The following is a 27,924-nucleotide window of genomic DNA, read 5'->3' on the forward strand; positions in this document are numbered from 1 at the left end:
AATAGGAATGAACAAATTTGGTTTTAATCCATTCGCTTTTAGGGAAATAATACTACTATAGAAATAGATGGATATCGTGAGATCTCTGCATTAGGTATATTAAAATCCCACAAAAGCTTATTACAAACCAGAAATTATAAGGGGGTCCTAAAAGGAATTACGTTGGGAACCACTGCCTTAGGTAGGTCTTCTTTAGACGGTATACAATGAATGCCGGGACTGGATTTACAATCATTGTTGAAAATTTTTAGCATCTACTGTCTCCAAAGTCCCACCTTTATCCTGGGGATGGCCAATTTCTGGAATTATTGCGAAGTCCAGAAAGTGAAAATTTTGCCCATCCTTAAGAATACAGGACTACAAAGAACAAACTTTTTCGATCCTTTAAAGTCGAAGCCTGTGTCCAGATATTCCCTACTATAACAAAGGTACTCTGCTGTTTCTTCTTCAGGGTAAAAATCCTGAATTCTCCAAGGAACGGAGACACAACTAAAATTTGGATTATCCAAACAAGAATTAACCTTATTGCTCTGAGCCATAGAGAAAGTTAACGAAATCTTATCCTATTCAATACAATAATGATTGTAGATGTGAGAAGTATACGACTGTAATCTCATTTTTCTCAGATCATGATTGGAATCCACAGGAGTGTTGCTCGAAGCTTTATCATCAGGGCAAATCGAACACTATGTTGTATTTTTTCATATTCGTCAGTTCCAAAAAATATAACTTCCAGACTCGAGAGAGAAAAGTATTTTTACACTCTACATACCGTCGAATAAATTAACAATATTACAGTTTATTATATTTTATTATTCACTTCTGTGACATTTAATATAAATATATACATATGTAAAATTGGACTTGAAATACAACATAACTGGCTACTATGTTTCGAAGAGAATCTCCACGAGACAATCTTGATACATGAATTGCTGAAACGAAAAAACAAAGACAATCAAACATTAATTTCCACTATATAGATACAACTACCTACAATATATTGAATTTACAACTTTACCTATTCAAAGGATCGAATTCTTTCATCCTACAAATATACGTTATTTACTTTCCTTCAGTTCTCCCTCCCTCTATGTGCTTTGGACCCTTTATGTGCTTTCGTGGACAGACATTACCGGAATTGGTGAAAAACAAAATTAATGATATAGAGTTAAATTTAGTTGAGTTGATTGTAGTTTAGCGTCCCTTTCAGCAGCGAGGCTATATGAGACGTGGACCTACTGATTAACGTGGAATCCGAACCACATGAGCTCCCGCCGGGAATCGAACCCGGGTCTCCCACGCCAAAGGCGCGTACGCTAACCGCTTAGCCACGGAGGAGCTCAGAGTTAAATTTAGACAGGAAAACAAATATGAAACATGACTGCTGTAAGAAACAGGCCACGCTATTACACCAGCATTCTCCTGCAAAGTGAAGTTGCCGTTTGTTTATATGTGAAAGACTGAGAAGGTACTCCCGTCTTCGTACGTACTGTTTTTTTTTTTTTTTTTTTTGTTACAAAATGAACTAAGATTATGAATAAACTGTGTAAAGCTGGTTGCATAATAATAACATTGCACACTAATATCAAAATATTAGTATATTTTGAAAATCAGCACACAGTAGAAATCTACTGAGGTCAACTGAACATTACCTCTCATTTTTGAAGCTTATTGAACTTGCACGATATAAAAGATAATCATTAGTTAAATTAATTAAGTAACTGTTTCAAGTACTTTGAAAGATTAAAATAAATATTTCATTGTTTCTGTATTGTATTATACTACTCTTATCTCAAGGGTAACATTCTTTATATCAATGAACTTGTGCTTCTATATAGCCGTATGTTTAGCAGTTCGTTCTTATGGTCTTGGCAGATTATCAGTTAAGGCACAGAACCTTTGCTGATGACTAGAAAGCGTGAGGAAATCAAGAGTTCAAATGCTGCAGACCCTGTTCTAGTAAATGTAAAGAGTTATGTATTGACTATGTGGTGTTCAACTGAAAATCAGCCTATTCGACAGTTCTTTGTGAAGTCTAACGCAGTAATTGGAATTTTAAGGAAATGCAGTATATGGACTACCTTCTCGAATAATAATTCTTGTATTTTACAAAATCACACTTAACTAAACATTTTCCACAATCCATATTTTCTGGGGAATGGCGGAAACTTCATACCGAGGAACTACATAATTTATGTCGTTTACCAAACATTGTTAGGGTCATCATATCTAGGAGGTTTAGGTGGGCAGGTCATGCAGCCAGGATGGAAGAAAGTAGGAACGCTGTCAAAGTCTTAACTGGAAGACCAACCGGAAAACGACCATTAGGACGAAATAGACGCAGATGGGAGGACAATATTAAGATGGATATCGTAGAAATAGGAATACGAAGTAAAAACTGGATCCAGCTAGGATAGAAGTCAGTGGAGAGCTTCTGTGAACGCGGCATTGAACCTTTGGGTTCCATAGACCATAGAGTGAGTGAGTTGTACATTATTCCCACGGGAAATTGAAATGTATGGGAACTTCCAGCTTCAAAATACTCGTTTACACACACTCAAATTCACTGGAGTTCTCTTAAACCTGTCAAAACTTCTCATAGCAGGAAGTGTATTTCAATTTTCCTATGGCGCATACTAGTATTAAAAGTACGATAAACCAGTCTTTTTGGACATTTCTCGTAATTATATTTCTCTAAGTGATAGTGACTACAAATAATTAGTGGAACACATCATAGCTTCGTATGTGACTTCAACAATGGCACCCAATAACTATCCTTCTTGGATCAATAACTTCACACAGAACACTTTCCATTCTTTACAATAAGAAACTCACGACTACAAGAGTAGATTCCGTAGCTGTAGAATGTAACCTCCTGTCATCTCACTATGTATTTTGTATTTCGAAAAAATTGAAAAATATCATTCGCGCTAAAGTACTTGCATTAAAAAAAAAAAAAAAAAAAAAAATATATATATATATATATATATATATATATATATATATATATAGATACTTTTTGTTTTGTTCCACATTGGTATTTACGGAATCAAAAGTAACTAGGAAGAACAACTATAATAGTAATGACTGTAAGAAATCGAAATGAGGTGTTCGCGAGTTGGAAGAGAAAGGATATAGCGAATGTAGGCTGGCACAGAAATCAGGAAGTCCCGAATTTGAATCTAATGCTTGGTCATACTGATTGAAGTATTTCGTAGGTCTTTCTAATCTAGAAGAATACCTGATATTTTTACATATAATAGGCTCTGAGTAATCCGACACGTTCGGGACCACGGCTATGCTGGATTAGTGAACGTGAAAATAGTTTTAACGGAATAGCAAAGATAAATCATTAAAAAAATACAAATTATTAAAATATGTATTTCATGTATTTCAGCACATTCTGAATCTGTATGATGTGATATAAATATCTTACTATACAAAGTATTTGAAAAATAAAAAGTTGCAAATTCTGAAAACCCAATATTGAAGTCACACATTAAGAAGTTTGCTTTCCGCCTTTCTCGAAACTATTCATTATTTCTACTGTTTTCTGTATAGTGAATATCAGCGCTTGTTCGTTTTAGTTTTATTAACACCTGAACTTGTGGGCTTTGAGAACATTTTATAAAACAGTACATTGTATGTACAAATTGTAATATTGTGTAAATATGATACATAATCCACTAGAAAACAGGAAAAACTACTGAAATGAAAAATGACAGTCACGGTAAACGCCGAGCGAACTAAAAACACAGGAAGTAGTGGCGCAACCTGGTGATCAAGGGTAACGAACGCCTGAATCCACCCGGAAGAAACACGACCGGCGCCGGATTACAGAATGTGCCAAATCGTAGAATGCCGGACTACGTGGGTCTACTGCATATGCCTGAGCAATTGATTTTCCATTATTTTTGTTATTGTTCAAATTAATCATTAAAAAAAATATCTATTTCGTTTCTCAATGGCTAAGGGACTCTGGAACCTGAAAGAATATATTTAGGAATTAGATATGTGGGCTGTCGGCATCTAAGGCCATTTAGCGCGTCACGATTTGAGGGATGACGTCCCTCGGCGACCACACAATCCGGGGAAAAGGAAGGAAAGAAACGGCCTGAGACCTATAATTTAGGTACCACCCCGGCATTCCCCTGGTGTGAATGAGGAAAACCCAAGAAAACCTCATTCAGGGTGGCTGGGCTGAAAAAGCGTGTTACACTTTTTCGACCGAGTGACCCCACCGGGAATCGGACCCGAGACCGAAGGCGAGAGCGTTAGCGCTGAAAGAATATGTTATATGGAGTGTCAAGCATAAAAACAGTGGCATAGTGGTAGAACGCTTACCTTTGGTGTGTGGGGTTCCTGGTTCGATCCCCGGTCAAGTTAGTTTGGTAGACATTTCTTCTCGAGGTATTACTGTTTTCTCCCAATTTTTCATTCCACCAATTTTTCCATCATCATCATTCACTTGTTTTAATCAGTCTCCCTTAGTCTAATGGGGATACTGAAAGACTTCATTTTTACTCAGGCATAAAAGCAATTATCGTATGCATGATATTCGACGGGCAGAGAATGGAGCTCGGATCTCCAGCTTACTGTGTCAGTGCATTATATACTTCGCTTACACCTTGACTCTTGACTCTTGTGCGCGATAAATAAATAATAAAAATATGGTTGTTTCCTTCATTTACCAGTATGATATCAAGAATATAAATGATTTTTCACTTACTTCGAAGTTTCATTTAGTAGTTAATTTGAAACTTTGGTTTAAGAGTAACAATATCTATTTAGTAAATCAACTGGTTTAAATTAGTCCTAACTGAAATCCATTCTCCCTGTCAGTGGCAGAGCGTTCACCTCCGGTATATGGGGTCCATGGGTCGATCCCAGCTCGCGCCAAGTGGGCTTCGTGGTGGACAAACACCTGTGTCTGGGTTTTCCCGTTTCTTCCCACTTTCTTCATTCCGTCATTTCATTCATTTCTCATTGTCACCGTCTCCTTTAACCTAGTCGGCATAACCGTGGAACCTAAAACAAAAATTTCATTTCAGTTTTTCAATTCTCCCTGGTTTCAATGACCTACAAAGGTTTACGTGTAGCTCAGCTCCTCTTGATCAAGAACGTATACATCCATACTATAAGGAATTAATAACGTACGAAGCTGTTTAGGGTTTATACTTGCATATTCACGGTAAACGAAAATCGGTAGACAAAATTATAGTAAAACGTTACTAAGCTGTTAAAATCAGAGTACAATTCGCAACAAGCATAATTCATTCTCTGCAAGGCTCTACATTTACCATTTCAGTCTAATTCATCACTATTCATCAAAAAAACATTATAAAAAAACATTCCATTAAATGATGGAATCTTTAATTAGGTTGTTTTTCCAATTACGCTGCCAGAAATGTCTTTATATATTTGCTCTTCATCATGAATTTATCCTACACAGTGTGATAAGTATGTGTGGAGTGTTAGCATCGACTATTTAAGGACTTGCAAATATTGTTTCACTTTTTAGTCACGAGTGATATAGTTCTACATAGATAAAAATCGACTATCTAAGGAATTAATTTTATTATACAATAATTTATTTAAATGCATACAAATAGGATTTATATTAATGTTTCATTATTCACTAACGGTTTTGCAACTCCGAACTACTACTAATCTAACAATGCCCACAGACATTTTAAACACACAACTTTAGGACTAATCAGAGATCACTTAAATATGATGTACAGAGTGTTTCAAAATGAATATCGGGGTTTTAAGGCCTTACAATTATACAACTTACATTACACATCAAATAAAAGAGCAACTCAAACAGTTTTGTACGCACGCATGCGCATGTATTGTTTCCTGTGTGTCGTTACAAAACGCTAGTAGCAAAGATGGTGACTACCGAGTACAAAGCTTTTTGTGTTTTACATTTTGCAAAGACTCAATCTGTAGTTACAGTGCAACCGTCTGTGTGGAGAATTTTAAGGAGACGCTTACAACTGCGTCCTTATCGTTTGCAGTTACTACAAGCTCTAAAGCCTACAGACTACGGCTTACGTGCCAACTTTGCCGATGAAATGTTACTGCATGACGAAGATTTTCTGGTCGTATCGCCTTCAGTGATGAATCGACATTTCACCTAAGCGGCGATGTGAACACTTATAATGTTCGCATCTGAGGGTCAGCAAATTCCTACGAAATTGTGCAGTTGCAACGCGACTCCCCTAAATTGCATGTGTATTGTGCCATATCCCGGCGGGAAATTTATGAGCCTTTCTCGCCTATCGACTCGACATGTGCTGTGTGACGAATGGTGCTCACATTAAACATGTGTAGCAAAAACGGTTTGAGTTGTTCTTTCATTTCATGTATTGTTTATAATTGTACATTAAATGTAATAAATACTACAAAACCTTAAAACCCTGATATTCATTTTGAAACAACTTGTACAAATGTCCAACCACCTTCGGTGTATCCTCTGTTTACAGCTAATTCCAGCAGCCTTGTTCACGAAGTAAGGGTGAGGTTTTGAAGAGAGGGAAGAAATACAGAAATAAGAACATTCTATTCAAAACCGTCAAAAAATTGATGAATGTTTTAAATAGCAAAACTTAATTCGTTTTGTCGTTTTGTTTATTGACTGTGAGACTGATATACATACAAAAACTACGAAAACTTACTATGCCCATATTTCGACACAATTAGGTAGCTGAGTGCTGAAAAATTCATAGCCCAACTTAAAAGTCAACATAGAACTCCGTCATATGTTGTGGTTAAGAAGTAGGTGACAGTTTACACATGGCGATTTCTTGAAGGATGATGCTCCACGTGCAGAGACTAAAAACAATGCTATCCCGGAAATAATGGATGAAATTCACAAAATTTTATCAAAACGTATGGCAGAGATTGTAGGTTTATGACATTTGGGCGCAAAATCTTTTATCCGAATAGGTTTACCTAACTATATATATTATCGCGTATTTTGTAAGTAGAGCCTGGAAGTTTAGGCACTGCAAATTTCGAAAACCTTCCACAAATAATTTTGCAAAAACTACAAATAACATCTTGAACACAGCAAAGTTTCTGCAGCAGATTCTCGACCATCAGGGTCGCAAATATCCGTACTCCGTACTGTGTGACTTAGTTCTAAAAGAATATTTATTTTCAATAAAATAAGACATATGTAATAAAGAAATGTAATTTGTGTATTTAAAAAAAACGCACGTTTTTTCGTTAATGTTTAATTATAAATTTTCAAGACGTGACTATATACTCATACTGCATTGGGTTTTTGATTTTTTGAGTTAGACATAAAATTTGTTTTAAAATGTGTACAATACTATACATATCTTCATTTTTTTAAACTTTTTTTCTATAATAAATTATTAAAACGCATGGTACAAGAAGAACAGCATTATTTCCAATAACGATGTGGAATGAAAGAGTTCTCAATGATCATAGTTAAGAACGAACACCAGGCCGAAGGAGCTCATCGTGGACTGCAATCGGAGCTTCAAATGGGTCATCCGTCGATTTGGTGCTTTTTTTTTTTTTTTTTTAATGCATTTTGGAGGACACAAGAAAAGCGAGACTTAGTGTACGAGGCAATGCTTCGAGGAAAAGAGTCGCCCGAAAAAAGAAGAAAATATATTTGGGCAGATGAAAGAATTCACCGTATTGTACACAATTTTGCAACTGTTGATACTGTAGAACACTTGCGGGGTTTGGCCCATAATTCCATCATGGAATAATAATATCATAAATGTACCATTATGTAATACAAAAATAAATTATTCAATATATATATATTAGATTTCACTGTTGTTTCCTTTCCAATTATCTCTTACAGATACATAGTAATAAGCAGTTATACAATGTTGTGAATAACTATGAAGTTATGGATATCCAAAATGCCTATTCCTTTACGTTACATATGTTATAAAGGCAACTTCACAGAAGTTTATTTTGGGGTGTCATAGCATGCCTACAGCAAATTTTCTCTTAGTCCAATATATATTAATGCAAAAAAAAAAAAAAAAAAAAAAAAAAAAAAACCTGCATGTCATGGTTTCCGATTTTCCTGAAATTAGGATATACCATTCTAGAAACAAAATAATTAGACTTTTTTTTCCTGCATTATACAAAAATTTACTAGAACTAAACCAAGCAATTAATGCAACTCAGACTTTCAGTAACTATTTTCCATAGGACATACTAGAACGTACCGCAGATTTTGAGTTTTTGAAGATAGCTTAAAAAAATAAAATAAAATAAAATAAATCGCCTTCCTGAATTTTTAAATTTTAAGTTTTGCAGTTATTTTTTGTGACAGTTTTTGCAATATTAGTGCCTATTTTCAAGGCTATTAGTGCGCAGACATCCAGGTTTTAGTTATGAAATACATTATAAACCATTTAAGTAGATTAACCTATTCAGATATACGAGTTTGCGGCCAAAGGTTCTGCTTCGTAGATTGTGGGCATTTTTCGGGAACACGTTGGGAGCATAATTCATGACTTGGGCAAGCGCAAGCTCTAGGCAAAATAGTTTCCCAAAAATGTCAACAGATCATAAGCGTGAAAGAATGAAGACATCAAGGGAAGTTACCCCAATTTTGAGGTCAATCCCGACCCATTTCTATCACGAATAGTATCCAGGGGCGAAATATGGTTGTGCCAGTACGATTCTGAAACGAAACAGTGAATAGAGTGGCGACAATCACGTCCCCTCATCCCACGAAGTTCACGAGACAGAAGTCGGCTGGGAAAGTGTTTAAATACTTTTCTGGGATAGGGATGAAGTTGAACTCATACACTAACTGTCTAAGGATCAGATATTTAATGTAGAGCAATACTCTGCATTATTCACAGAACTGAAAAGTGCAACCCCGCGAACAATTGAAAAAAGGAATTCTGTTCGGTCAGGACAATGCTGCTGTTCATCGAGCACTTCAAACACACTTGACATTGCATGGTCTAGGATTTCAATGTCCAGATCATCCTGCTCATTATCCTGATCTAGCTCCTTCAGACTATTACGTATTCCACAAACTCAACCTACACTTGAAAGGACAATATTTTGGATCTGACAAGGAAGTGGTTAGTGCTACGGAACAGACTTTAGAGGTATTTTTCACTGGTGTGCAAAAACTGAAGTACTTTCCAAGGATGTGTATTGTACTTCGGAGGAGTGTGTAAAATAACTGCAACTTCATCATTCTACGTCCACTCCTTCTGGGTTGAGCTATGAACATTTCAGCAACCCCTCGTATTTTATTAGATGTTATAATATACTTTATGTTTTTATGAACTAATATTGTTGTGAGTTCTTGACTTTTCTCAACGTGAATCGTAACTGAGAAAACGAACCTCGAGATATCTTGAAATTACCAAGCCAAAAAGGGAAAACAAAGTAGTTTTACTTTTGATTTAATAATAATATGCTAGATATTTTCCGCATTGCATGATAAATATTTTGTCTCAAAAGCCATGCAAGACGAAAATGACTATATTCAACCTTTAGCTAATGAGCTTACTTTAAGTGTAATTATTAAAGAATCCTCAATTTGTAAGTTTGAATTTGTTTGCTTAATTAAAAATTCCTTTAGAAATTTCCCTTTTCATGTTATTTTAGTATCTTTATTCTTCTCTTCTCTCCTCATAAATTTAAAATCTCATCCTTTGTGAAACTTGCTGCAGAGTTCAGCAGATATATTAAATAGTTCCTTATACAAAGATTACAATTAAGTTCGATTTTAAGGATTTTACACATACAATACGATTAACAAACATATATTTGAAGAAAACGTCATTTGCTTTGAACAGAAATACTTACTCTTGTAGAAGGTATTGACGCTACTTCTTTAGCAACTGATGTCGAAGTACAAGGAAAGGTGCGGCAAGCCCACTTCCAAAAAATGCTACAAATAATGCTGTCAGCCGGTAACGGTTTTGAATTTGAAATGGAATATTCTGAAAAAATAAAGAGAATACAATAAAATAGAGAACAATGCTTTGTGAAGTGAATGAGTTTGTTACCCGAGAAGTCTAAGCTAATTGTTTTACTTACTACGCACATGCAAAAAAGTTCTATTCAAATAAACAGTCCCTCAATTTTTGAAGAACGCACATATATTCATACTTTTCTCAATTACAAAGAGCATATTACAAGAAAGAAAGAAAATAACATGAAATGAAAATAACATGATATATATGTTTTCTTGTGTATTCACCTCATTTTTCTACTCCCTTTTCTCCTACCTGTTGCATAGTTGGCAGAATATCAGATCCTAAAAGTTGCAATATTTCAGCAATTTAAATATGCATAAAATTATAGTATAAAATGTTCCCACAATTTTATTTTCGAGGGATGAAAGGAGAAAAACTATAGTTAAAAAAATTGAGATTTCAAGGGATTTATATGTTTCATAGCGTCTACATACTGTAAAAGCGATTTTTAAACGTCAACCCGTCCATTCGTTCCGATGTATGCACACTCGTCTAAAGACCATTCTGTTAGATTAGTTTTTATAAAAAAAATTAAAAAGTGCAAGTTTCTCTAAAACAGCTCTAACGATTAAGTTTGTATGTCATATATCAATATCTCAGTCACAACCCTATATCATAGTATAAATAATTTTTGTAGGTAAATCCAGAAGGGGCGAGATTCGGACTTTCTTCGAAAACGACTCACACGGTTTGCTTCGTATTTCATAAGTATGTATGCCATTAAGAACCAGATAATATGGCATAACGTATTTGTTTCGAAAAATCCACAAGGGATAGTTTACTCTTTTTTTATTTTTTATTTTATTTATTTATTTATTATTAATATTATTATTATTATTTTATTTTTTTCCTTTACAAATACGACTCACGCTACTTTGCTGATATAATATAAACACATACTTCAATAATAACCTTAAGACAGGGTGAGTAAAAAAACTGAATACACTTTCGAAACCTAAGGTGAAGTGCAGAATCTGGTTACAGCAGAAAGAGGGTGGGGCCCCACTTTAAAGGATATAAGGCGACCATGGCTTCTACATTGAATGCAAACTCGAAATTTCAAATTGGAAGGGCAAATAACACCGGCGTGAGTTCAGGAATCCACAGGTGTAATTGTCTCATATTCTGTATGGTTTGGAAAATTGGAAGTTTGAAGGTCTCATTATTACTGACAAAACCTCTTATTGTTGCAGATGATCAAGGATGACCCTGACAAAGGAACAGAAGATAGAAATAATTCTAACATCCGGGAGTTCAGTTCCAGAGACATTGCAGAGGACTACAGCATACGGCACCCAGACAGATTACACAGTCTGTACTCGTAGTCTATTATTGGCAGGGTTTGAAAAAGCCCAACCCACCTGGGCCCATATGGGTTTTTTCGGGTTTAATTGGTTTTTTTCGAAATATTTCAATGTCTTTTGGCTAAAAGTGTTAAAATGTGATTTATATTTCAAGATTGTCATTGTCACAACTTGCAACAATTTTCTTCTCACTGCTCTTTTCAAAAAATTGCCGCCATTTTGAAATTTCACATTCGATTGCCGAGAAAATCTGTACAGCAAATTTAGCGTAACTCGTGCTTTTACCGTCGAAATTTCAACTTAAAAGACTGAAAATTGCGCTTCGTAGCGTGGATACTCGCTGTTTTGAAAAAAATGGCCGCCATTTTGATATTTTACGTTGGTATGCCGCCAAAATCTATACAGGAAATTTAGAGTGTCTCGTGCTTGTACTCTGAAAATTTTAACTTGAAAGACCGGAAGTTGTACCCTGTAGTGCGTGTGGTAGAGGCAGACAAACGAGTTGAGTTGGTTTTGTGTTTAACGTCCCTTTCAGCAGCGAGGCTATATGAGACGGGACCTACTGATTAAAATGGAATCCGAACCACACGAGCTCCCTCCGGGAAGCAAACCTGGGTCTCCCACGCCGAAGACGCGTACACTAACCGCTTAGCCATGAAGGAGCTCGGCAGACAAACGAACAAATATAAATCAAGTCATCCAGAAGCCTGACTGACGTTCGCCAAATATGAATACCAAAAGGGGTCTATTAATTTAAAACAAAGATACAATTCGTGTTATATGAAATAAATAAATGTTTTAAAATGTCTTATATGAAATTAAGATCTTCCAGCGTAAATAAACCTCCCATATTTTCTCCATGAGAATACGGACACCTCAGATCCTCCCTTAACTTTCCAACACAATGCAATGAACTGTAGTCTGGTTATGAACAAAAGTACAATAGGGCGCGGTAGCTCAGTAGTAGAGCGTTCACCTCTGGTGCATGGGGTCCCTAGTTCGATCCCAGCTCGCGCCAAGTGAGCTTTGTGGTGGACGAACACCTTGTGCGTGTTTTTTCTGGGAATCTTACGTTTTCTCCCACTTTCTTCATTCCGTCATTTCATTCATTTCTCTTCATCACCGTCACCTTGAGCATAGCAGGCATAACCATGAGACTAAAACTAAAAGATTTCATTTTATTTCATTTTTTTTTTTTTTTTCAAGAATATAATAGGCGAAAGTTCACCAAGCACCAGCTGCTTTTCTCTGTTCGTACCCTGCAGTTAATTGTACAGACTGAAGACGCTTAAAAACTTAAGATGTGCTATAAAAATGCATTACAGGAAAACAGTATGCAAATTATTTAAATCAGTGGTACAATCTACCTTCAATATTCTTCGCGCGTTTAGCAATGTTTATTTACATGGCTGTATATGCCAAAATCACGTTCGTCAGTTTAATCTGATGAAAAGCTGATTTTTCTCCTTGTGTCGTGTGTAATTGTCAGGACCAGATTTACATTTTTCTAAGACCTGGACCAAAGCACAATTCTGTGCCCTAGCCTCTGAAAAAGATTATAAATCTTGTTAACTTATCTAATGTGTTGCTGGAGAAAAAGTCAGTCACCTTCCCTGTGTTTGTAAATGTAGAAACACTCAAAGCCTTTTTTTTTTTTTTTTTTTTTTTTTTATTAATGTTCTGGAAAAAGTATCATTGCAAATTTCGCTCCCTATCAAGTCGAACAGGGTGGTGTAATAACTTCCTCGAAACTGTCACCTGCAATAGCGTACTGTTCATTCACTAATTACAGGATTTCCAGCCAATGTTAGAATTTTTTATTTTTTATTTTATTTTTTTTTGTTTTTGTTTTTCACTTTTCGAATAAGCTGATATTGGTAGCAGAAATGGAACAGAGTTAAAATACGGGACATTTCCCTGTCATGACTAAATTTACGGGGACGCGGGACACGGGCCCAAAAACGGGACTGTCCCGTTTATTTTATGGGACGTATGGCAGGCTTAAGTGTAAAATAAATAGTTTTATTGTTGAAGTATTCATTTCCGATCCTTCTGCGTTTAATTTCCCGAGCATTCTTTCACGGCGTGTACATCAAAACTTCCATTAGTACAGAAATTTGAACTCAGCACTTGAAATAGTAAGCGGTACATAGTCTTCGGAACCCCGAGCATTAAGCTTCTTAAATTTGACAAGAATTTTTACGCTATTGCTGGTGTTGACTCTACAGAATAATTATTTGAAGAGTAGCAACAAATGACTGAACTAAACTGTATTGTTGGAGAACCAAATTTTAGTTAAAGAAATTTCTGTTTTACATCAAAGGTAAGAAATAATACTAACAGTTTTACTAATGTATTTACATATGTACTATTAGTACCGGCACCTATGACCTTAAACCCATCAAACGTATGAGTGATAACGTCTCTCGGTGTCACCCAGTCGACGAGCACACTATTCACGGAAAATATTTTCTAAAGTACAAAATTGCTTATTTTACTTCAAATAGGCTATCAGCATAACCCATACATTAATTTATTCTATAACTATCTCAAGCTAAGGATTTTTTTTTTTTTAATTCGTTCAGTGCATTCAGAACTTTACAAAGGTCGTATGTTGAATGTTGTTGTCTACCTTAACGTGAAAGCATCTAATTCGCCCAAGGAAAGTCTAAAATCTGATGAAAATCACTTACAATGTGATCACCTTAGTTGTACCAATAATATACTAACAAATAGATCAAAAACCCAGGTGGGTTTTAAAGTGGGTTTTTTCAGGTGGGTCCAACCCGAAAAAACCCAGCTGGGCCCACTTGGGTAAACCCTGCTTATTGGACAAAGTGATATCACAGCTAGCCCTCCATTGGCCTAATATTGCGTACCAATCGCTGGCATCCTTATAAGTTATATATGCAACCAACTAAATGAGGAAGACGCAGATCTGTGGGTAGAGTTCTACACGTGGACTACGAACCAACATATTGCATACTGTTCAGTGATGAGGTCTACTTCCGTTTGAATGCGAAAGTCAATCGGTATAATCCGAGTAAGGAACATAGTACTGCAAAGGTACTGGTGTGGTGTGGCATACGAGACACCCGCATCATTGTCCAATTTCATCTACGCTAACTTCATGGAGCGATAGTACCTGACTCTGCTGAAGAAACATATATTTCCTTCCCTTCTGAATTCAGAAGGTAACTTCCCTTCCTATTTTCAACAAGATGGTGCTCCATCCCACATGTCATTGGTATACGTAAATGACCGATGCATGACGCTCAGGAAAGTGAACTGGTCGCCTTGACCTGATACCTTTTTGATTTTCACTTGCGGTGCCATCTGAAGTAGAAGTTGTATGTTGAGAAACCCCCGATACAAGACATCTACAGGAATGCATTCAGAACTCCTGTGACCACATTTCACCTAAGATTCTCTTGCGTGTGCAGTCGAAGCGGATAAGGCGACTACGGTTGTTTATTAGAAGAGATGGCCACCACGTCGCTGTAGGTAAATCTGAACCTTTCAGTGTTCGTAACATAAAAAAGATACCAGATATGAAAGAAATAATCACACCTTTAGATTCCTGAGTTCACACCGGTCTTACTTGATATGCGACAGTACCCTCTCATTTAAAATTTGGAACTTGCATTCAAACTGACAACCATATTCGCTATATAACTTACAAATTGCTGTACAAACACACACGTCCGAATGCCCCTCCCCCCCCCCTCACACACACAATCCTCATCTCCTATTAGCATATTTCACATATTCTTCTCATGCTTCTATATAAAAGCGTGTCCAAAAGCCTCTAACTCATTCTATATTCGGTAAAATTATTTCTCATGAAAAATGCACAACGGATAGCTTACTTTTCGGACAGAGCTCTCCGAAACTTCCTTATATTTAGAAAACACAAAGAATCTTGCTTCCATCACTTTTTTTTTTTTTTTTTTTTTTTAACTAATTTAAAGTTTCGCAGACATACATATATTAAGTTGGTACGAATGAAACATCTCCTGGCGTATGGCGAGGAACTCACCTCAACCACACAACACAACGATGAGCTACGGTCGCGGTATAACAAACTCTTTACACGCCCAGCAAACACACAATCAGGGGCCAGTGCGCTGCGAAATAGTATCGTATGAAAGCGCAATTACAAGTGATTTGTCTTTACGACTTCACACTCCGACATCCTGCACAGCAAGCTGGATTTGGGCAGGGAGTGGCGAATAAAAGCGCCATTCTCCTTTCTTTAAATTTCCTTCCGGTGATATCACTGCAAAATGAGCTCCTGGGCACTGTGTATCTGATCGGACGAGCTCCACAGGAACCCTATGAAAGCAGACTCTTGGATTTGCAGATACATCATACCGCTGTCAGTCGGCGGCTCCGTGCAACTGGTAAGGAGAAAAAGTTGAACTCATGGATGCACACGAGTTGGCACCGATCAACAAGAATCGATGTCTGGAAGTAACTGTACGAAATGAAGAAACTTCCTCCATTGGCTTAACACTTCAGATTAAAAGTGGATATGCTATTACAATCGTTTAAACTGCCAAACAATGGCTGGACCGTGACCAACGTCCAGAACAGTTTCGAACCCACCTCCCTATGCACAAAACGTATTCTTGCTGGTAAAGTACACTGAATCATGATGTCTTTCTCAGGCGAGATGAAATGCATTGCAAACTTATCCGCAAGTATCAATGTTCAACGAACGTGGATATTCCTATGCTGGACATGGGTGTCTCACAAAGGACAGTACAGGCTCTCCGTGAACTGTGGTACGAAAAAGGTTTCAGCACCCGACATCTGTCCCACTTCTTCCAGCATATCCAATGATGGCGATGATAAAAGTCTGTGATTGCAGACGGCTACTATTTTCATTAACCATGTATTCTGCTTTCATTTTCTGGCGTTTGAAATTACGTACCTCGAGTTAATATTTCATTTGTACTGACCTAGTATTTTCCTTCTGTCATAATAAATTTCATTATTTTCTACTTGTAAGAATTATTTGCAACTGGAAATAGTCAGCAGGTATTATTTACTGTTAGGCATATTCTTACCCTCTTTGCGAAACGTAAGACACGTATCATATAAAATACAATTCATTCACACTTGATATTGTTGAGAAAGCACGGCTGTTTCTTTAGGCAGTGTCAACAATCTATGTATTAAAATGCTACAATAGCAATAAAAGCACCTGAGCTCCAACCTCTAACTTTTGATTTCAAACCTTTGATTTACGGTTATTTGTGATTTCACGTTTAACAAAGACAAATATTTTAAAGCATGTGTACTTTAAATAAATTATTTAAAAAGATCATTTTCACAGTTTATTTTTTTTTAAATTATTGTTGAAAGCCTTTGCATTTTAATAAGCCCTCTCCAAAATCAATGCAAATGACCTGTGCCATCTTTGGAGTTCTTTTAAACTATACGTTTGTCAGAGTTTGAAAAAACCCGGGTATTTTTGAAAAACCCAACCCACCTGGGCCCATATGGGTATTTTCGAGTTTAATTGCTTTTTTCGGGTTCAATTGTTTTTTTTTTTCGAAATATTTCACTGTCTTTGGGGTAAAAGTGTTAAAATGTGATTTATATTTCAAGATTGTCATTGTCGCAACTTGCAACAATTTTCTATTCAGTACTGTTTTGAAAAAATGGCCGCCATTTTGAAATTTTACATTGGATCCCTGAAAAAAATCTACACAGCAAATTTAGAATGTCTCTTGCTTCTACCCTCAAAATTTCAACTTAAAAGTCCGACAATTGCACCCTGTATCGTGGATACCCACTAGTTAAGAAATGGCCGCCATTTTGAAATTTTATGTTGGATCGCCGCCAAAATATGTATACAGCTAATTTAGAGTGCTTCTACTGTGAAAATTTATATTTAAAAGAGCGAAAGTTGTACTCTGTAATGTGTATGTGGTACAGGCAAACGAACAAATGTAGATCGAGTCATCACAGGAGCCTTAGTAACCTTTGCCGAATATGAATACCAAATATATTAATTTAAAACAAAGATATAACTCATGTATTATAAAATAAATGTTTCAAAATGTCTTACATGGCAAATATTTTCCAGCGTAAAATAAATGGTTTTACTGTTGAAGTTCACTTCCGATACCTTGCGCGTTCCATTACGGGAATTTCCCTAGCACTAGCAAGACGGTTCTTTCCTAAGCCTGCCATACGTCCCGTAAAATAAGGGACAGTTCCGATTTTGGACCCGAGTGTCCCGCGTCTTCGTAAATTTAATCGGGACAGGCAAATGTCCCGTATTTTAATCCCATTCTATTTCTACTCTCAATATTAGCTTATCGAAAAGCGAAAAGTCAAAGTTTGACATCGGCTGGGAACCCTGTTAGTAATGAATAAGCAAGTTATCACACTACCCTCTCTGGTTTCATAGCAAGCAGATCAATAGACTCGTAGCGCAGGGAGTTGCAGTCCGTCGGCAGTCAACGGAATCTGGAATCTTTGATAAAGTCCTCGAGCTGAGCTATTGTTGATAACAGGCTACATTACAAGCACAGTGTTCCAATTTTGTATCAACGAGAATGCCTAAAGTGCCCTTTTCTGAAAACAACGAAGTTGAACTAGCAAGTTGACGGACAATTTGCCATCCTACTTTTTTTCCATTGCACATTGTAGAAATTTGGACACTCTTCAATATCAAAAAACAAGCAAACATAAGATGGTTTCGAGTTCTACGTCTACAAGCACAAGGAAGATGAATGACTTTTTCTCCAGCAACACATTAGGTAAGAGAGTTGAGTTGATTTTAGTTTAGCGTCCCTTTCAGCAGCGAGGCGATATGAAACGTGGACCTACTGATTAACGTGGAATCCGAACCACATGAACTCCCGCCGGGAATCGAACCCGGGTCTCCCACGCCACATTAGGTAAGAGAAATAATAGGCTAGAGGCGCAGGATTGTGCTTTAGTTTAGGGCTTGGAAATGTGTAAATTCGGTCCTGACAATAACACACGACGCAAGCAGAAAACTCAGCTACGTTTTCATCAGATTAAACTGACAAACACAATTTTGGCAAATATAGCCACGCAAATAAATATTGCTAAACGCGCGAAGAACGTTGAAGGTAGATAGTATCACTGATTTAAATGAAACGACATTATTTGCATATTGTTTCCCCGTAGAGCATTTTTATAAGACGCCGTCTTCAGTTTTTAAGCCATGTAGTTGATTGTAAATACCTTCAATCCGTACAAAGAATTGTAGGAACCCAAGAGATGAAAGCAGCTACAGCTGAGCGAACTTCCATATATCATCCTGTTGTTCATAACCAGAGCTACATTTCATTGAATTGTGCTGGAAAGTTGGGGGGTGATGGAAGATGTCCCGTATTCTCTCGAAGAAAATATGGCAGGCTTATTCTTTCCCAAAAATAAATTTTAAACAATTAACAGAGATAATTCATATTTTATAAAGTAAATGTTTCAAAATGTCTTAAATGAAGTTAAATATGTTCCAGCTTAAAATAAATAGTTTTATTGTTGAAGTATTCATTTCCAATGCCTTGTGTGTTCAATTGCGGGAATTTCCCGAGCACTTCTTTCACGACGGGTTTTTCCCGAAAATGCAACCTTCTTTACTGGACATCGACATTTCCACTGGTACGGAAGTTTAAATTCAGCACTTGAAATAGTAGGGTTACATAGTCTTCGGAACTGCGAGCATTAAGCTTCTTAAATTTGACAAGAATTTTTACGTTATGCTGGTGTTGATTCTACAGAATGCTTATTTGAAGAGTAGCAACAAATGACTGAACTAAACTACTGTTGCTGGAAAACAAAATTTTACTGAAGAATATTTGTATTACCATCAAATGTATGAAATAATACTAATAGTTTTACTAATCTATTTACATATTTACTGGTGATACAGGCACCTATGTCCTTGAACGTCAAACGTATGAGGGATAACGTCCCTCGGCGTCGCTGAGAACACTATTCACGGAAAGTATTTTATAAAATATAAAATTGCATATTTTAATTCAAATAGGCTATAAACAGAATCCATACATTAATTTGTTCTGTAGTTATTTCAAGCTAAGATAAGCTTTTTTATTCATTCAGAACTTTATATAGGTCTAAACGTTGAACGTTGAATGTTATCAGATTTTAGACTTCCCTTGAACGAATTAGACGCTTTCATGTTGAACTTTAACATGAAAGAGTCCAATTTGCTCAAGGAAAGTCTAAAATCTGATAAAAATCACTTCCAATGTGATCACCTTAGTTGCACCAATAATATACTAACAAAAAGCTCAAAAACCCAGGTGGGTTTTAAAGTGGGTTTCTTGAGGTGGGTCCAACTTGGGCAAACCCTGGCGTTTGTGGACGTTTATATGTTTGTGGCCAATCCTTTCAACAATGAGATCTCGGAAACTACAGGCTCTAGATAGATGACATTTTCACTGATCTATTGCAAATTTTGCGTAGATTTTCCAGTTCTAATTGAATATTTAAAAAGAAACATGTCCATTATTTCTTCATTACATTTTTACAGGTACACTAGAAGTGTTGAAATCACTGTATATATTTAATATAAAAACTAAAGCATCATATCCTACGTATTATACATTCCAACAGCACATAGTTGTATATAAGGATTGTATATGTCTCAGACGTTTGTTTCATGGCCAAATAATAATGAAAAAGGGAAGATACACCATAACCGCGAGAAAACACACGGACACGATGCTGTCCGTCAGAAACTCTTTTAGCCTGGGATGCAATTAGGGACTCCTCGCACTAGAGGTGAGCGCTCCACCACTGATGCACTGTCTCCCCTGATCGTGAACGTTTGTGATCTCATGACTAGTGTTGTAAAGGCCTGGGGAAAAAGAGGAAATTTTGGGTAAAAAATCAGTATAGTTTTTTCCCGAGCTTGGAATAAAAACGAAAAGTTTGGGAAATATTGCAATAGAATAGATTGTAAAATGAAAACTGTTTCATATTTACTAGTTTATAGTTAAGATCATTGAGCACTTATGTTTCCTGTATTAGAATAGGGAAATTTTGTGGCAACAAATGTATAGGTACCACTCCTTTAAAGTTAGCACCGAGACAGAATGTAGTTATGGCTACAAAAGATACTAAAATATAATCCTAGTTAGATTAATTAATATAGACACATTTAAATTATCTTTATAACAGTACTATAACAAACCTCTGTAACAAGGTAATTCTATTGTCACGCAGGAGACTAAATCATTTAATTTAAATGTTTACTTAACTCTTAAACTACGCATCAGAATGATGCAGGTATCATGAATAAAAGGTAAGAAGTTGGATTTTGTATTTTATTACAAAAAGGGATGATGATGAGTTAATGGAATGAAATTATGAGAGATCCGGAGTTTTTAAATTAGTAAGAGGAATAAACTAAATTTTGATCACCGATCAACGCTTTGACCTGAAGGGTCTCGGTATAAATCGGTTGTCTCGGCCAACCAATTGAGACGTCTAAATTATAAACATGCCAGTGCAAGGCTGTGTGTGGTTAAATAGAGTATTCGCTTCCCTTTTCCTCAAAGGAACCTCTTCGAGAACATTAAAATATGGTGTTGCTTACTCACGCGTGCTGCATGCTGATGTCCACAGGCATGACAGGCTTGGTGTCACTTTAACTAAACGTTAACGACGCATTACTACTTGTTGAAGAACTCGGAGTCGACTGCAGAAGTCGTTGGTTCGAACCCGCAGGAGACTTTTCTCTTCTTCTTTGGCGCTGCCTCGCAGTCTCGAAGATTCCACTCGCTGCTCGGCTGTCTCTGTAGTCTCCCTCTTCGGTTCTGGACTTTGGGCTGGAAGTCCCCGTTGGAGGTCGTCTGGTACTGGACGCCTTCTGAGACTTGTGTGTATGCCGACTCAGCTTCTTGGACCTCGGGGTCGACCGCTACATCACAAAGGGCTGATCGTCGGGACCAGTTGAGGATGCGCTGCACAGAGTAGGCGGCATACACTCACCAAAAGAATGGACGAGTATACTTTCTAAACCTTAGTTTTTATATGGACGAGTATCCGTGTTCACTCGGTTGGATGTTGAATTTTAAACTGGTGAAAGTATGCTTTTGTGGGGCATCCGTGTGTTTGCTTTTGAATTTAGGCTGGTTGTTTTCCTTGAATAGCTCGTCTACTCTAAAATCAAAACAGTATCCGGATGTTTACTGTTTCCAATAAGAAATGCTAGTTTCTTAATAATAAAATTACTTTTAAATAAATGTATAATTCAGCCCATCCCGCTGCATGTTCGCTACATCTTAAACAATATTATGAAGTTCACGCTTGATGGCAGGGAATTCTTGAAATAACGGGGCCAGAATCATTTTAACTAATGTGTTAAAAATCAAATATATACTTTATAGGGATATCTTCCTTGTACTGTGTAAAATTTCCGGAAATTTTGAACCTATTAGAAAAAAATCTTATGTTCTGAAATAATGACAAAAACCGGAAAAAATAATTTTAAAAAAAATATTTCTTCGCCTGACGCTAAGCTACTTGTAACATGTCTGCAAAATATATACAATGAATATCAGTAACAGGAACAATGCTTAAGGCAACATGTTTTAATTTCACTTTTTAGTTTTCTGATTTCTGGTAAAATCCCTCTTTATTATTTGTATATTTTTCGAACAACTCTAAACGAGATATGATCTTATTTACACATAGACCGCACAACACTACTCATTCTAGTTTTGGTACTTCTTGTATAAAAGAGAAATTTTGACTGAAGCATATACTATTAATTACATAATATCGTTACAACTTCGGCAAAGTATCTTTGCCTTCATCAGATATACATATATCTATGTCTATATGAAAATGTGTCTGATGACGAAATTATTTAATTAACAGCAACCTCACTAGTGAGTACATTTCAGTATTTAATATTGTAATACAGACTTTTATATAAACATTAATATTAAGTAATACTAATTATATGTTTTAGTGCATGAATCTGCTGTCTTTTGTTCCAAATATATCTCGCCTCGATAATAACTTGGTACGATTGCTAGACCTTGAAGAATTTATTAAGCATGGGAGCCTAGCATGAAATATTATGATGCGAGTCCTTTGGTCCCTAAGCTATTGGTCATCACAATTAGATTTCGATTCAGTGAAATCAAGAAATTTTACGAACACTAAAGATGGAATTCATGCGATGGTAGCTTAGTACTCAAATTATTTATTATGGTGTGATTTGGTTTCCGAACTATTGGTCAACAAATCTGGAGCTTTGTGCTTATTCTGAAATTAGGAAAAATAAAAGGCGATGGAAGAATTTAATCTTGTCTAAACTCAACAAAGCTGTGGGCATTGAAGTGCTTGGTTCACAGTGGAATATTGATTGTTCACAGAATCCAATACCTCAATTAGCATATACAGGGAGTTTTAAAACCACCGACATTTGGGAGGTGATTCCTGACATTAAGATAAGACAAAAAGTATAGACCAACCTGAGTACATATGTGCTTTCTTTCGGACTTACAGACTGCCAACAACATGAAAATATGAACTTTAAAGGTCCATACCTCCAACACTATAGGATCTACCATAGTCGGATGGCACACTTCACTTAGGAACTAATATGTGCGCTATCCAAAAGTACATGTTTCAGAATCCTAAGATACCCACGCAACAATTTTTAAAGAGGGAGTTTGGCTACGGGCATATAATTTGAAGTACTAACCAACTACCTCTATAAAAATTGTTGCGGAAGTAAAACAGGACTCTGAAACTTGGATATTTGGATAGGACACATACTAGTTCCTATGTGAAGTCTTGACCCAACCCCGGTAGGTTTCACAGTTTTGGAGTTATGAACCTTTAAAGTTCATTTTTTCATGTTTTTGGCAGCCTATAACTCTGAAAGGAAGCATTTGTGCATCCAGGTTGGTCTATACATTTTATCTTACCTTGGTGTCAGGAATTATCTCCCTAACGTTGTCAGTGTTGTTTTGAAGCGCCCTGTATATTATTACGTACGAGAGCAGATCGGAAATCAACGTACAATTTATTTTCTCTAAAAAAGCTTAATACGTAGAAAAATCAAACAAAGCACAAATGAACTTACAGGTTTGACCTACTTTTCTACATAGTCACCCAGCTTCTCAACGCATTTCTCTCAGCGTGCTACTAGTTTCAAGATGCCCTGTTCGTAGAAGTCCGTTTGGTTGGAGCAGGCACGTAGCCAAGGGGAGGAATCCAGACCTTCCCCCCTTCGAGACGAGAAATGAAAAAATGAGGATGAAAATAATGAAATGAGAAAAAGAAGGATCGCGTTAAAAATTAAAAAAAAAAAAAAAAAAAAAAATCAGGAAGCTTTTGGCTACTCTTTCTTATGAGATTTGTATTACTTGAAATACATGGTGGCGAGGTAAGCGAGATACCCTGGAAAAGTCAGGGAATTTAAAACTTCTAGAAAAGTTATGGAATCCTCAGAATTTCTGCTTCTAGTCAGGGGGATTTCAAGCTTCCGAAAGTATAGTACCGTTGTTTAACAACGTGGACCTTTTTTATCATATATTTTCGTCATCGCATTCTTGCAGTATCAAACATGCTATTTCAAAAACAATTTTCTACTGCTTCTTTAACCTGTCATTGGAACAGACAATAGTTGACGGAATAAAAACAAAAATTTATATGGGAAGAAAGTTCTGTTAACATTTGATTCAACAGAGAAAAGAACGCAGATATTGTAAAATATTTTACAAGACATTATTGAGTATGTACTTTTTGTAATAGTGAATATGTAATCTTTATAATAGTCGAGGTCATAATGAAAGGAAAATTGTTATATTTGAATGAACAGAGGAAGGATGTAAATATTGAAAAATCTTATTCAGCACTTTTATTATTATTATTTTACTCGGGATTTTTTCATAGTTTGTTATTAAAATACTTACCAACATATCCTCATATTTATTGTCCTAACAAACCAATATATGTTGATGGTAAAGTTTAGATTGATCGAGCTAGTGGGCATTCAGAATTTCATGGCACTCCCCCACGTTACGAAATCCTGGCTGAACGAACCAATATATGTTCCAGTAAAATAGTTTAGAATGATCGAGCCCCTGTTGTGATGACCACAGTATTTCACGTCACGGACTCCCTCACAAAATCCTGGCTACGTGCCTCGTTGGAGTATAGCCATCTGCGGGCTGCTGATTTAACTTTCGCATCTATCGCGAACTGTTGGCCGACCAGGAATTTCTTCATAGGACCAAAGAGATCACAGTCAGACGGTGCCAGATCCGAACTGTACGGAGGATGCTCGACCACCTCCCACCCAAATTTGTACGGACAGAAGCAGCAACAGGTGGATGGGCATTGTCATGAAGAAGTTGACACCGTCAGCATTAATGTTGCGGCGTTTGTCACGAAGGGGACACCTCAACTTAACCGTAGTTTTAATGTAGGCTGCAGCATTTACAGTGGTCCTGTGTTCAGCAAAGTCCACCAATAATACACAAAACGGATATAGTATACATGAAGCTGCATCAGTTCCCGAAGGAGCAGGACGCTCATACTTTTAGGGATTATTCATTGAGTATGTACGAACTTACAAAGGGGGTAACAAAGCTACTTTTATTTACTTATCGACTGATACGAAAATAAAAAAGAAGGTACCTGTACTTTATATCTGCATGTGTAGTGCCCTTGTACTTTATCTATGACTATGTGTGTGGGGGGGGGGGACATTTTAACCCAGATCGCATGTCTTGTGCACATGGATACTTCTTACTATTGCACTACGTAGAAAATTTATGGTATTTCATGTAGAAGTGGTAATAGAACACAGAAGAAAAGCAGATTGAGGGGTTCTCATGTATGCTATTACCCACAAACATGCCCAGAACTCTTGTTACAAGCACTTTACTCGCAGATTCAGTCACTTTATATTTTTTTCGTACTGGGTAACCAAAACTTCTTCATTCCTTAGATGCCTGCTTGGCTTCCAGCGTGTAGTGGCTCGCTCACGACTCATCACCAGTGACAATTCGCTTCAGAAAATTATGCCCGTCTAAGGCGTAACGCGTTACGTGATCAAAGTTAATCATCATTCGCTGGTTGTCTTTACGGAATTGCAACACATCATGAACAACGTCGTACACTACATCATAGGAAATGTCGAACTTCTGCGATAATGTTCGCAGGTAGACACGCCGGTCGTTCAAACTTGCTGCCTCGATGGCGCGGATACTCTGAAATGTTGAAGTTGTTACCACTCGCAAGGAGCGTGGCGCATCACTAAGGTTTTCATGGCCCTCTTCAAAGAACGTACACCACCTGGAAACATTGCTAAGGACCATACAACCGTACCCACACACGCCAAGCACATCCTTGTGAATTTCACTCGGTGTATGCCCTTTGGACCACAGTAAAACGCACGCTATGTTTGTATCGTAAATCAGGCCTCTCTAGCTAGAGACAGAAATACCTCTGTAGAACACACTTCAAACTCTCTCTCGTGCAATTTCACCATTCCAGCTACAATACCTGGGGACAAAAAATATTGTGAGCAATTTTCCGATCTGCCCTAGTATTCTGCCTTTTGGCGTCGATGACGTCATTTCTCAGAGGCCTAGTTTTCAGAGCATTCATCCGACTTCCATTTGCGTGGCCTGCAAGCACTAATGTTGAAAGCAGCGATGTGAAAAGTGCATTGCAATACACGGGGAATAGATTGAATAAAAACATCAAGCTTCGCTTTCTATCTACTTGTTTTCTTGGTGAAGCTGAAACTTATCAACCCACCCTCGTAATACGTTATTACATGATTTTGAAATGTTTAAAATCATGTTTTAAATTGTTCAACATGTTTAAAACATTTTGATCACCTTTTTCATGTTTTAAACACTGTTTTTTTTTTTAACTATTTTTTTCCAACCCTGTTGCGGAGCTTCTAACCACCCTCGATTGTTCGGTTATGTTTTGTGAAGATAGGGCTTAAGTTTAGAGTTGCCCTTGGACTTTGCAACATACAAAAAACAGTGCTTAAAGTATTAAAAATTGTTACATTTCACTTAACTTCAGTACTCCGTGGGCTTCCCAAAAATTTAAGAGGTTTTCTTCATTATTTTTGCGCATCCGTTACACCTGTTCGCAATATTCGCCATATTTTACAACTACCATGCTGCTGAAACCTTCCGCGAATGCTTCCGCATCCGGCAAGTAGTACTAACTTCCACATATCTTTTCTCATATTAAACATAACTCTCCTGCCGAAGTTACATTCCTAAACATCAAATAAAAACTTCAAATTATCATTTCTTACCTCATTTCTCCTGTAAATTTTCCTGATCTTTATAAAAAGCGGAGGGGTAACTCTAAACTTATTAACCCGAAGATAGCATTCGTGCTTTTTATTGGCCACCTAGCACAGTTTGGTTGGTTTTTGCACAAGACCTCTTAAAGTGCACACCTCAAAAGTGATTTCTAAAGGTACAGAAATTGAATGAAGATAAATATGTCTTTCATACATTTGTGTATGAATCTGTATAATATATCTGCACGAAATTGATATTTCAGGTTGGCTCGTTTCATATTTAGAGTAATTGTTTAGTAATGGGGGGCCAACACTAAAGAAGACAGATACCAACGTGCCCTGCGGGGCTCTAACCCGCCTTCATTCGCTAACACTCGCTCGGCAATACTTTCTGAAAAATGCTATTAATCTAACCTAACCGAATGTGAATAGAATATAGCAAAAAAGTTGGTTAGAAATCTCCCCCCCCCCCAAAAGCTAAACAATAGGCATGTTTAGCCCTCCTAAACAGAATCTGGTCCGATTGTCTTCCCTTAAGAGACATTATCTAAGGCTGTGGGGGTGCATTTCCATAAATATAAGTGTACCTTCAAAAAATACCATTTTATTGAACTTACCCAAAAATTATTACCCTACTTCACGAACTAACATTGAATTACTTATCTTGAATTGAAAGAAAGGCACTAAATCGACAAAAAAAAAAAAAAAAAAAAATCTCCGATCTATGCACTTCGTCGAATCTATTCGACATACCTAATAGTTTTAGTTTAAAGTAGTTCATAACAAATTAAACGCAAGTAAATTACAATCTGAATATGATCTTACCTGTCCAGGAATACCTCCGTGATCATGATGACCTCCACGTCGAGCAGAAGAGGTTACAAAATTTCTTACAACAGTAGATGTTCTTCCAGCGATCGACATGTTTGCAGACGTCCTTTACAGGAGGAACCAGATGGCAGCACGACCAACGAAGCGAGCTAATGAAACAAAGATACCAGATAATAAACTAATCTAAATCAAATATTGAACTATCGTTTTGACAATTCGAAAAGAATTTAATTGAATTGAATTTTATTGCGTTCAATGACCATTTACATTGCCTTATTACCATAAGACATAGCCCATATGAATGATGTTATTATAAAAAAAATATATATTAATATCAGCGGCGGCCGCTGAAGGGGAGCCAATGTGCCGTGGCACTATCACAAATAATACAAAAATAATATAAATAATATTTGCATCTTACTGAATAACAAACTTTTTTAATTTTATGCACAATACTTTA

General features: G+C 36.7%; 1 protein-coding gene across 1 annotated transcript; it reads right to left on the bottom strand.

Annotated features, from left to right (window-relative positions):
* Positions 1–792: 792 nt before the first annotated feature.
* On the bottom strand, positions 793–27,613 carry LOC145673555 (cytochrome c oxidase subunit 7C, mitochondrial-like). The gene is made up of 3 exons (XM_081743376.1): positions 27,459–27,613; positions 9,841–9,977; positions 793–935 (listed from the first exon to the last, which is right to left on the bottom strand). Exons 1-2 carry the CDS (start codon positions 27,555–27,557, stop codon positions 9,861–9,863), a joined length of 216 nt encoding a protein of 71 aa, XP_081599502.1. The 5' UTR covers positions 27,558–27,613; the 3' UTR covers positions 793–935; positions 9,841–9,860.
* Positions 27,614–27,924: the final 311 nt, after the last annotated feature.

The sequence above is a fragment of the Thermobia domestica genome, chromosome 16 (genome assembly GCF_964235325.1).
Source record: "Thermobia domestica chromosome 16, izTheDome1.hap1.1, whole genome shotgun sequence".
Taxonomy (NCBI): domain Eukaryota; kingdom Metazoa; phylum Arthropoda; class Insecta; order Zygentoma; family Lepismatidae; genus Thermobia; species Thermobia domestica.

Coding starts and splice junctions, on each gene's coding strand:
- LOC145673555 (XM_081743376.1), bottom strand. CDS start 27,557: ATGTCGATCGCTGGAAGAACATCTACTGTTGTAAGAAATTTTGTAACC. Junction 9,978..27,458: donor ACGGAGGTATTCCTGGACAG/GTAAGATCATAT, acceptor TTATTTTTTCAG/AATATTCCATTTCAAATTCA.